At 52.0% G+C, this 12,179-nt stretch overlaps 2 protein-coding genes across 3 annotated transcripts in view; one reads left to right on the top strand and one right to left on the bottom strand.

The window, feature by feature from the left end:
- Positions 1-12,179, top strand: part of ATP5MG (ATP synthase membrane subunit g) — a 55,019-nt gene that overhangs the window by 4,489 nt on the left and 38,351 nt on the right. The window lies entirely within an intron of this gene.
- LOC134502707 (myelin protein zero-like protein 2) lies at positions 4,716-9,496 on the bottom strand. Of its 2 annotated transcripts, XM_063311178.1 has the most exons (6): positions 9,289-9,496; positions 7,653-7,819; positions 6,833-7,037; positions 6,613-6,748; positions 5,913-5,990; positions 4,716-5,614 (listed from the first exon to the last, which is right to left on the bottom strand). In XM_063311178.1, coding segments are annotated over exons 1-6 (645 nt in total). In that variant the 5' UTR covers positions 9,347-9,496; the 3' UTR covers positions 4,716-5,613. The 2 variants fall into 2 exon arrangements, with proteins under 2 accessions (XP_063167248.1, XP_063167247.1); XM_063311177.1 differs by lacking the exon at positions 9,289-9,496 and having other exon boundaries at positions 7,653-7,928.

The raw sequence follows: 12,179 nt of genomic DNA on the forward strand, positions 1-12,179 counted from the left end.
GCACCCATGACCTGCTAGACCAGAGCCAAATATTTATTTATTTATTTAAATTTATATGCTGCCCCTTCAGCAAAGGATCGTTACCTTGCCGTGGTGCTGGAGCTTCAGCACCTCAATGATGCCATGAGCTAAACCGTGAAGGGCCACCCAAGACGGGAAGGTCATGACAGAGAGGTCAGACTAAATGTGATCCCTGGGGAAGGTAATGGCAACCCACCCCAGTATTCTTGCCGTGAAAACTAAATGGATCAGTACAACCAGAGATATGTCGGTATACCATCAGAAGATGAGACCCCCAGGTCGGAAGATGGTCAAAATGCTACTGGGGAGGAATAGAAGATGAGTTCAACTAGCCCCAGACGTGATGACGTAGCTAGCTCAAAGCCGAAAGGACGGCTAGCGGCCGATGGTGCTGGTGGTGAACGGCGAATCCGATGTTCTAAGGATCAACACAGCATTGGAACCTGGAATGTAAGATCTGTGAGCCAGGGCAAATTGGATGTGGTTATTGGTGAGATGTCAAGATTAAAGATAGACATTTTGGGCGTCAGTGAACTGAAATGGACTGGAATGGGCCACTTCACATCAAATGACCACCAGATCTACTACTGTGGACAAGAGGACCACAGAAGAAATGGAGTAGCCTTCATGATTAATAGTAAAGTGGCTAAAGCAGTGCTCGGATACAATCCAAAAAACGATAGAATGATCTCAATTCGAATTCAGGGCAAGCCATCTAACATCACAGTGATCCAAATATACGCCCCAACCACAGATGCTGAAGAAGCTGAAGTAGAGCAGTTCTATGAGGATCTGCAGCACCTACTGGACAACACACCTAAAAGAGATGTTATTTCCATCACAGGAGACTGGAATGCTAAGGTGGGCAGTCAAATGACACCTGGAATTACAGGTAAGCATGGCCTGGGAGAACAAAACAAAGCAGGACATAGGCTGATAGAATTTGGCCAAGACAACTCACTCTGCATAACAAACACTCTCTTCCAACAACCTAAGAGGCGGCTTTATACATGGACTCCACCAGATAGACAACACCAAAATCAGATTGACTACATCCTTTGCAGCCAAAGGTGGCGGACATCCATAGTCGGTAAAAACAAGACCTGGAGCTGACTGTAGTTCAGATCACGAACTTCTTCTTGCACAATTTAGGATCAGACTAAAGAGATTAGGGAAGACCCACAGATCAGCTAGATATGAGCTCACTAATATTCCTAAGGAATATGCAGTGGAGGTGAAGAATAGATTTAAGGGACTGGACTTAATAGATAGGGTCCCGGAAGAACTCTGGACAGAAGTTCGCAACATTGTCCAGGAGGCGGCAACAAAATACATCCCAAAGAAAGAGAAAACCAAGAAGGCAAAATGGCTGTCTGCTGAGACACTAGAAGTAGCCCAAGAAAGAAGGAAAGCAAAAGGCAACAGTGATAAGGGGGAGATATGCCCAATTAAATGCAAAATTCCAGAGGTTAGCCAGAAGAGATAAGGAATTATTTTTAAACAAGCAATGTGCAGAAGTGGAAGAAGACAATGGAATAGGAAGGACAAGAGACCTCTTCCAGAAAATTAGGAACATTGGAGGTAAATTCCAGGCCAAAATGGATATGATCAAAAACAAAGATGGCAAGGACCTAACAGAAGAAGAAGAGATCAAGAAAAGGTGGCAAGAATATACGGAAGACCTGTATAGGAAGGATAACAATATCAGGGATAGCTTTGACGGTGTGGTCAGTGAGCTAGAGCCAGACATCCTGAAGAGTGAGGTTGAGTGGGCCTTAAGAAGCATTGCTAATAACAAGGCAGCAGGAGACGATGGCATCCCAGCTGAACTATTCAAAATCTTGCAAGATGATGCTGTCAAGGTAATGCATGCCATATGCCAGCAAATTTGGAAAACACAAGAATGGCCATCAGATTGGAAAAAATCAATTTATATCCCCATACCAAAAAAGGGAAACACTACAGAAGGTTCAAACTATCGAACAGTGGCACTCATTTCACATGCCAGTAAGGTAATGCTGAAGATCCTGCAAGGTAGACTTCAGCAATTCATGGAGCGAGAATTGCCAGACGTGCAAGCTGCGTTTAGAAAAGGGACCAAATTGCCAATAGCCGATGGATAATGGAAAAAGTCAGGGAGTTTCAGAAAAACATCTATTTCTGTTTTATTGACTATTCTAAAGCCTTTGACTGTGTGGACCATAACAAATTGTGGCAAGTTCTTAGTGGTATGGGGATACCAAGTCATCTTGTCTGCCTCCTGAGGAATCTGTATAACAACCAAGTAGCAACAGTAAGAACAGACCACGGAACAATGGACTGGTTGAAGATTGGGAAAGGAGTACGGCAGGGTTGTATACTCTCACTCTACCTATTCAACTTGTACGCAGAACACATCATGCGACATGCTGGGCTTGAGGAATCCAAGGCTGGAGTTAAAATCGCTGGAAGAAACATTAACAATCTCAGATATGCAGATGATACCACTTTGATGGCTGAAAGCGAAGAGGAACTGAGGAGCCTTATGATGAAGGTGAAAGAAGATAGATAGATAGAATACTTTATTGGCCAAGTATGATTAGACATACAAGGAATTTGACTTCAGTGGAAGAGCTCTCAATATATTTACATAACGTCAAAAATAAACAATAGTAAAGTAATAATGCTATCAGGGCCGCAACTAGGGTCTGTGTCACCCGGGGCAATCATGGATTCCACACCAATTTTGGCGCCTCCCCCCAGCTTCATTTTGGCGCCCCCCCAGTTGCAGCCCTGAATGTTATTTACTAAAACTATACAATCAAGAAAGAAAGAAAGAAAAATTGAAGGAAATAATACTACAGCTATTAACTAACACACGCATACAGTATTTAAAAGGAGAATTAAGGGACAATATACTGCATCTGTTGTCTAACGTATGTTCACATTTAACAGAGCATTACCGGCTACATCTTAGCAGTCATGTCTTACCATACATTGTCAATCATCATGTCAGGCTACATTAATTAGGAGTTCAACAGAGCAATGGCATGAGGGAAAAAACTGTTTCGATGTCTAGATGTTTTGACATACAGTACTCTGTAGCGCTGCTCTGATGGCAGAAGTTGGAACAGTTTATGTCCAGGCTGTGAAGGGTCTGCAGGTATCTTCTCCGCCCTCCTTTTGACCCTTGCAATATACAGGTCTTCTATAGAAGGCAGGCAGATTGCAATAATACTTTCTGGAGACTTAACTATCCGTTGAAGTCTATATGTGTCCTGCTTGGTTGCGGAACCAAACCACAGTTACAGAAGAACAGATAACAGATTCAATAATTCCTCTGTAAAACTGCACCAAAAGCTCCTGAGATAGATTAAACTTCTTAAGTTGATGCAGGAAGAGCATCCTTTGTTGTGCCTTTTTGATGATAGTTCTGATGTTAAGTGTCCATTTCAGGTCTTGAGAAATTATGGAGCCCAAAAACTTAAAGGACTCTACTACTAATACTTGGCTATCGAATATGGTAAGAAGAGGGGAGTTAGAAGGATTCTTTCTAAAATCCACAACCATCTCTACAGTTTTGAGCGTATTCAGTTTCAAGCTGTTATAACTACACCACAAGGCCAGTTGTTGTACCTCCCGTCTATATGCGGACTCATCGCCATTCCGAATGAGACCAATAACAGTTGTATCATCTGCAAATTTCAGAACTTTAACAGAAGAATCTTTTGAAATAGTCATGTGCTCATTAAGGTGGATAGTTTTCAGGTTAGGATTTACACTATGCTCATGATGAATGTATATGCACGCTGCAATACTGAAGAGCATTCCTTAAATATATAAGCTTGGTGTGTTTTAGTTGTAAACATACATTTTACTGGTTTGGCTGTTAACTGGTAAACTAATTTTACTGGACAAAATTTTATTCATGTATTTATTTTCTATCCCACCTTTATTATTTTTTTATAAATAACTCAAGGTGGGAAACATACCTGTTACTCCTTCCTCCCCCTAATTACCCCACAACCACCACCCTGTGAGGGGAGTGGGGCTGAGAGACTGGGACTGGCCCAAGGTGACCCAGCCAGCTTTCCTGCTTACAGTGGGACTAGAACTCACAGACTCCTGGTTTCTAGCCCAGCACCTTAACCACTAAACCAAACTGGGTCTACAAAATCTTGTAACTCTTGTTTTTCTATTATGGTTGGTTGCACAGTCAGCCAGATGTTTAGCAAATGTTGGATTTGGCATTTTTGTCCACCTATCGAGTGTTTTGCAAGGACCTGGGATAGGGAGATGTTGTTTAATAACATTAAAGGTATCATCGCAGGATGTAAGCTGTTCCAAGCAAAGCTGCCTTTTTCAATTGACGGTGATTTTGTCAATGCCGATGGTGTTCAAGTGGTGCTCCAGATGTTCTGGAATTGCACCCAAAGCGCCTATTACTATTGGTACTATCTTTGCTTTCTTTTGCTTCAGTCATTCTACTTCTATTTGCAGGTCTTTTGTGATTTTCTCCAGTCCTTTCTCTTCTACTCTGCTGTCTCCAGGTATTGCAATGTCCACTATCCAGACTACTACGACTCCTATTATTATTATTATTATTATTATTATTATTCCCCCTGTCATGGGGGAGGGATTGTGCAATCTATCTGGATGGAGCACCATACTACATACCCTAAAGCTAGACGACAGTTAACCCCAGACAATTGTCACTTTATTACAAAATACTCTATTTGCATACAAAAAGTTAACAAGACTCTTAAAATAAATTAGGATATGAAAGTGTGCCACCTAAGGATGTGAGAGGGTGGCCAATAAGAAGCTCAGTGGACAGTTCTCTAATATCTGAAGCTGGCAAGTTTCAGAGGTAGTTGTAGGTAGTGCTGCTGCAGTGCTGTTGCATGGCAGGGGTATGGTGGCTGGAAGGATTCTTTGCCAGGGCTCCTAAATCCTCCTGAAGGAGAAAGCAAGCTGGCTTGAGAGATCAGCTGCAGGCTGGCCCTGAGCAATGCCAATTAGCTGGCCAGGCAGGGCTGCTGCTGCTCCAAACATGGGCAGGCAGTAGGAACAGGTGCTTGATCCTGCTTGGAGAGGAGGCTGTGGGAGGGGGGCCCTTTTCTAAGAAGTGGGGGCAGCTCCCCCCTTTAGTGATTTGCCCTCCAGATTTTCCCAGAGGACCAAGTGGTGTCAGGGAGAGTGGTGAAGGGAGCAGCCTCATGGAGTGCCCAGGCTTTGGCCCAGGACAAAGAGCCGAACTGTCAGCGCAGCTGTTCCTCCCAACCCCCATGCTTGGCCTGACGAGGCCATCTTGACCAGGCCCGCTTCTCCCACTGACACCACCAGACAGCCAACGGCTCCGAGGTCTTCTGCCTGTGAGCCAAAGATGATTCTCCCTAGAAGGATTCGGCAGGGGCGGGGTGGGCAGCACTGGTTCGAGAATGAGAAGACTGGCCGGTCAGCCCTTTTTTGTCCTGTGGGTAGAAAGTGGGGTTTTCTCTCCAGCGGGCCCTTGAGGCGCAGGATGCGTCCCTCCTTCAAGGCAAGGAGCACAAGCGCATTTGCCTCCTCAGCTCCAGCATGCCCTGTCTCCCACAGATCGATGGCAGTGGATCTGGCAGAGAAAAGACATGCAGGAGTTATGGTATACGGGGCTCCCGGCTGAGCTGCTGGGCCAGGCCTAAGACCACGAGGAGGTCTGTGGTGCCACTGGGCAGTATTGGTAGAAGGACTCTGCAATGCATGACAGCAGCCCCTCAGTCCTTGCGCTTCCTGGTTCTGCGACAGGGAGGGGAAGCTTCGGCCCCCCGCCCACCCACCCAGCTCAAGTCCTAGAGTAGCTGGGCAACAGCACCGGCCCAGTGCCCATCCAGCCCCTCTGGACTCCAGCTCCCCAGCCCTTGGATCCTTACCAAGACTGGCCTGCCCCCTGTCCAGGCAGGGGGGTCTCCTTCTCCTCCCTGCCCCCCTCCAGCCTCAGTTGCTCCGACCTGTTTGGGGAGAAAGGAAAGGCAGCACTGAGAGAAAGCGCTATGGGGCAGGAGGCAAGAAAGTGGCTGTTCATGAGGGCAGGAGGGAGCCTTCAGGGGGGACAATGGGGCAGAACTGCCGAGCAGACCACAGCCAGCCTGGGCAGCATTCAGGGGCCCTGGAGCTGCTCTGGCTCCCTATTTCTGCTCAGGTGTGCAAATGGCAGCCTTTCCTTCACTCCTGAGTCCTGCCTGCCACTTCTGCATTTCACCATCAAGCCATCCAGGGGAGGCAACTGGCTCTTTTCTTGGACTCCAGCTGCAGGAAGGAGAGGGGGAGGGAGAGGACACCCTGCCTGGAACACTTGTAAATAATTAGCTATAATCTCTCTCTCTCTCTCCCTCTCTTTCTCTCTCTCTCTCTCTCTCTCTCGCTAGCCTCTTATGGATCGGGAGAGTTTAACAAGTCCTTAAAAAGCATCTCCCATGTGCAATCCTGGGTAGAGCTTGCAGGGCCCTCAGTTGTTTCTGGAGTCTGATGGGTGAATTCAGAACATTCCCGGTCCTTCTCACAGGGGTCCTATTTCTGCCCACCCAGGCCTTCTGCACCCAGGAAGCCAGTTCCTCCCTGCCTGATGCTTACCCATCCACCTCCATTTTCTTCCCTTGCTGCATCTTCCGCCAATGACGCCAGATCACCACGACCACCAGGATGGTGATCATCACAGCACAGGAGATGCCAATGGTGAGGACCAAGATGTGGACCTCTGAGAAATTCACTATCCAAGACCAGAAGGGCAGGTGAGGGAGAGGAACACGAGCACAGCAACCCCACCCACCCGGCCCCCTCCCGGCCCACTTACCTTTCAAGACGACACTCAGCTGGATCTCGCCAATGGTGCCATCCACATCGGGTGGGTTCTTCACGTGGCACTGGAAGGTCCCATTGTCCTTGGGGCTCGCATTGTGGAGCATAACGGAAGCGTCGCTTTTGTGCACATCTCCGTCCCAGGTGAGTCTGCCCAGGAAGCGGCCTGAGGGGTAAGCCTGGTAATTGTAGTAGAGCACCTGGAGCACAGCCAAGAGAAGGTGCCACAAAGGGAGTGAGGCAGCTCCCTGGTCCTTGGTGGGCAGCACATCCTCTCTCTGAGTCCTGGGAATTTTTCAGACCATTTATCGCACCTCTTTGTGAAAGAAGTCTGGTGGACCGGGGGAGGGAGGGGAGGGGGCTACCATACTGCCATGGGCAGAACTTGCTTTAGAGTGCTCTGGGAAGGCGGGATGCCTTGCAGCTGGGAGAAGGCCCTTAACTGGGGAAGCTGCCCCGGGGCTTCTCTGCAAGCAAGCCGACCAGCCTGGTCAGTCGGTCTGCAGGAGTGTGCCTGAGAACAGTGGGGCATTTGATACCCTTCCTCTCAGAAGTAGTCATTGCTGTTTGGGTCACAGGAGAGACTGGACCGAGGTGGGCATTTCCAGCGAATGGGCTCTGAGTCCCTTCTGGGCTGAGAGGAGAGACTCCCTGCACCAACACTGGCCCCACCTCCCCCCTGGCCCACAAAAAAGCGCAGGGCAGAGAAGGTGGGAAAGCTGCCCATTCTCTACAGCTGTCCTGGAGCCCAAGCCCCCTGCTGACCCTTAGAAGCCTCTCTGGCCTACCGCACCCCAAGATGGAGCAGGACTGACCGACTCCAGGGGCTCCTTCATCTCGGACTGGAAGTACCAGGACACGGTCAGCTTCTGCCCCACTGGGAAAGGGCTGTGGAAGATGCACTTCAAGCGCACGTTGGTCCCATTCAGAACTTCCAGGGCCCCAGGGGTGTAAATTTCCATAGCTGCCACTGGCCCAAGTGCTGCAGAGAGAAGCAGAAGGAGAATGCCATCGCAGCCCAAAGGCAGCTTTCCAGCTGGCATCAGGTGGCTCCTGCCCAACCCACTGACTTGGTGGAGCTTGCTCAAGCATCTCCCCACCCCCCACCCCCCACTTTCTGAGGCTGATAGGACCAAGCCTGATGAAGCAATACTTTGCTGGACAGTATCCTGGAAGACCAGATGAGGGGGAGGGGGCCCTTCAGCTGTTAGGCTCTGCCACGCCAGTGTGGCAAGGGAGCCCCTCTCCCAGGACTGGCCTTTGCCCAGTCTGCTAGCCTGGTGGGGGTGGGAGGATGGTCTCCTTTCCCCCCAGGTAGGGAGGCCAAGCCCACTGGGCTGTAGGAGACACGTTTGGACAAGGCACAGTTCCAGGCCTTGGCTGTCAGAGCAGCCTTGCCCAGGTCCGCAAAAGGCACTCGCAGAGACGCTCGGTTTGACCTGGGCGGCGGGTGAACTTGCTTTCCAAACCCAGCCGTTTGATTAGCTCACGGTTTAAATTTTCTGCGCACCCGCTGAATGGATTAAATCGGCGACCAGGAGAAGCATCTTATGCGTGTGCGCTGGCACGCCCTTCCACCCCCACCCCACCAGCCCCGGGGTCTCCGAGCATTCCCGACGTCTCGCCTGCCCAAGCGAAGGGCCTGAAGAAGGGGAGAGCGCCGACGCTTCCGGAAGGTGGAGGCCGTCCAGCCTGGCGGAGTGATTCACGGGAATTCCGCAGAGGGGAAAGGTGCTGAACAGGTCGCTGTCCCGGCGTGCAGGAACTCGTCGTCTGCGTGGCGCCGCCGCCGAGCGGGGGCTGCCTGGCCTGGGCGCTGCGCAGGAGAGACGCCGGGCGCGGACCGCCGGGGCGCGTAACCGCTGCAGTGGCGGCCGAGAGGTGGCGACTCCGCAGCAGCCAAGCCCGCGCCTCTTCCTTAGACGAGTTCGGGGCCAGGGCCCGGAGGGAGTCGGTCTAGACGGGGCTCCACCGCCGCTCTCCGTAGCGGAACCCGCACCTTCCATCGCTGCCTGGGGCTGGGGGCAGCAGCTGCCTTTATTTTTATTTATTTTCTATCCGCCTTATTTATTTTCATAAATGCCTCAAGGCGGCGAACAACCCTACTACTCCTTCCTCCTCCTCTTTTCCCCACAACAACCGCCCTGTGAGGTGGGCGGGGCTGAGAGAGGGACTGGCCCAAGGTCGCCCAGCCGGCTTTCCTGCCTAAGGCGGGACTAGAACTCACCGTCTCCTGGTCTCTAGCCCGTCGCCTTAACCCAGGGCCGCAACGGGGGCGGGGGGGGTATATGCCCCGGGCGCCGCGCTGGGGGGACGCCAAAATGAGCGCTGGGGGGGCGCCAAAATGGGCGCGGAATCCATGTTTGCCCCGGATGACACAGACCCTAGTTGCTTAACCTAAGGCTTAACCATTAGACCAAACCTGCCGCTGGGCGGGCAGGCTTGCCTTACCGAGTAGAAGGAACTCCAAGGCTCTGGGTCCTGTGCGCCGCGATGCCGGGGGTGCCATGAGCGTGTGCTTCCACGGGATCCTGCCCGCGGCTCCGCTCCGCTCCCCTTCCAAACCTGGAATGAGCCAGGTGTGCCCAGCACGGATCGGGCCCCTCCCAAGGGACGCCCTAGGAAGGCGGAGAGAGCCTGGCCCGGCCCTGTGCCGCCGGCCCCTTCCTCAGGACGCTGGGCGCGACCGACCCGACCCGTTCCTTGCTCGCGCGGGAGTTGTGTGGATGCCCTTGGCAGGGGCGAGGCGGATACGCCCTTGCCGTCTCCTAGTCCCGCAGCAGCCAGGGGTCCGTGGTCGTTCTTTCCAGTCCTGGAATTCCCAGGGACCATCGAAATAAAGGGAGGCTCTTGCCAAGATCAAAGGGCATCCCGCCCCCAAAGCTTTCTTGCCAGGAGGGCAGTGCCAAGCCCACCCAGGAGACCATCAACAGCCTCCAAAGGGGAAGGGAAACCTGCAGGACCTTTTCCCTCCCTGCTGCCTCCACCTAGCATTGGCGGGGGCGGGGGGGCGGTAACCACAGTTCTTTAGTCTGTTCTCACCAGAACTAATGCTCAGCAGCCCAGGATTAACTGCAGAAGAGCTGTCATTCTGCTGCTCGTTGTTTCTGACCAGGGTGCCCTCAATATGAAGACTTGTTGTGAATTATCAGGAAGGGAAGGAGGAGAAGAAAAGGGAAGGGGAAGAAGGAGAAGAAGGGGGAGGGAAGGAGAGGTTTCAGGAAGGGAGATGGATCTCGCCCTCAAAACCACCCCTTGAATGAGAAGGGCAGCGGCAGCAGAGAAAACCTCCCCCAAGGCTGAAGTCCCACAGATGATCTGGGCCAGGCAGGCCTGGGGGGCAGTTCCCAGGCCACCAGACGCCCCTGTGTTGGTATGCCCCTTGCAGCATTCTTTCTCCAGGTCACATCAGGGCTCAGCTACAGGCCCTTTTTCCTTTCTACAGAAAAATAGCATTGATTGGTTTATAGATTTGTTTTCTTTCGTTTATACTGTCACAGCCCCGTGGACTCCTGGCACAGAGCAATGTAAAACAAAGAATAATAATAATAAAACAAGTGTCTACAGTTCATTATCCTGGACTTTTGCCAAAGTAAGGCGCACCACACCGAGGAGCAGAACCATCTTTGTTGCAAGGATTGTTGGGTACCTGCTTTACAAGAAAGAGGGGGCCCGGACGACGGGAAAGCAAGGATGTCTGTAGATGCTGAGAGGTCCTAGCCCAGCGGGTCCTGGTCGGTGTCCCTGGGGCGAGTTCTGTTATTAGGCAGACAGGCCTGTTGGGGGCAGCAGAAGCCCCTGGGGAAGCCCTTGCGGAAGGAGGTAGACCTGGGCTGAGGAGGATGGAGCCTTGGGGGCTCCCGCCTTGCTACTGCACTGCAAGTTCCTTCTTGGGGCTGCCCTTCTTGGGCTGTGAGCTGGTGGGGAGGCTTCTAGTCTTTGGTTTAAGATGGGCTCGCAGGGGGGCCTTGTCTGGGCAGGGAGGCTCAGTTTGGGTCAGAAAGGATTAGGCAGAGAGAGGAGCCGGGTCCAAAAGACAGGGGCAGGGAAAGGGTGCAGTCTCCATTTTGTCTGTTAGGTGTATTTTCTCCAGTATGCCATTGGCACCTCCTGGTGGCAATCTAAACATTAAATCTTCTCCTAAACAGCTTCACTGCACCCTTCCCCTCCATCTTCCTTAAGAAGCAGAGTGGAGAGCAGTTGTGGCAACTAAGTGATGCCATGGGAGCTCTCTGAGCATACTTGGAAGGCTCCCTCTCTACTTGAGAAGAGGAGCTTAAGCTTGGCAAGCGTCTGATGCCATCATGCTGAGTTTAAGCGGTGCCAGACCAAAACTTAACTGAGTCCTTAAGCCAGGGCAGGGCAAGGTGTCAGATCACCCTCCGTCAAAGGGAGGCACTGTGGTTAAAGCCTTGGCTCCCCCATGGCTGCTTGCCATAGGGCATCTCTCCACAGCTGCTGGAATGGAAACTGAGACAGAGGAGAAGACATTGGTCAGGGAGGGGGTGCCAGCTGTCCCCACCAAGGGGCACTGAACTTCCTCCTCCTCTGCAGAACACTGGCCGGCCAGCCTCTGAGGGGGTTCCCTCTGTCGGTGCTGGGACCACCCCTGGGAAGTGCTTGAGCCACGGTCTGCAAAGGCTCACCTGCCCACTGGTCTTCTTCCCCTCGGCTCTTGGGGCAGTGCCCCCCTTCAGCTGGGCTGGGCAGAATGGTCACTTTGGCTGGGTCTGGACAGACAGGATGGCATGTGGCTCTGGATCACCTCCCAGGCCTCAGGCAGAGCCTGCAGTTGCCTAGGCACAGGTGTGTGGTTTTACGGGGCCTTTTCAAAGTGCTCCACAGTCTTGTGGTTGGCAAGGTGGGTTGAGTCACCAGAGGCTCCTTTGGGAGGTAGGAAACGGAGACGGTCTGCCCTGCTGATGATAGGAATGCCCTTCATGCACCAGGAACTGTCATGAGTGCCATTGAGCTGAAGACATCAGCACAACGGCACACATGACAATAACGAGGAAGCAGAGGAAGGGGCACAAGATAAGCATAGCACGCACAACAACAGCCACAGACTCTAGCCGGAGGAAGCAGCCATCAGCTCACAAAGGAGAAAGAAGAAAAAGACAAAGGCTAAGCGGATCGCGAGGCACACCCAAGCTGATAGCACAAGCGCAACGGAGATCGCCCAGCTGACAGCAATCACCGGCTGAATGAGGAAACCGATGATGGGCGATCCCGAGGCACCAGCTGGGGCCTCGCAACCCTTCACCTACCGGCAAGACAGCATGCAGGTCAAAGGGGGGATGACGTAACCCAGGGTGAGGGGGCGCTGACCGGCGTGGGGTATT

This window comes from Candoia aspera, chromosome 9 (genome assembly GCF_035149785.1).
Source record: "Candoia aspera isolate rCanAsp1 chromosome 9, rCanAsp1.hap2, whole genome shotgun sequence".
In the NCBI taxonomy this organism is placed as follows: domain Eukaryota; kingdom Metazoa; phylum Chordata; class Lepidosauria; order Squamata; family Boidae; genus Candoia; species Candoia aspera.

Coding starts and splice junctions, on each gene's coding strand:
- LOC134502707 (XM_063311177.1), bottom strand. CDS start 7,880: ATGCCAGCTGGAAAGCTGCCTTTGGGCTGCGATGGCATTCTCCTTCTG. Junction 7,038..7,652: donor TGAAGGAGCCCCTGGAGTCG/GTCAGTCCTGCT, acceptor GCTGTGCTCCAG/GTGCTCTACTACAATTACCA. Junction 6,749..6,832: donor GCTGAGTGTCGTCTTGAAAG/GTAAGTGGGCCG, acceptor GGTCTTGGATAG/TGAATTTCTCAGAGGTCCAC.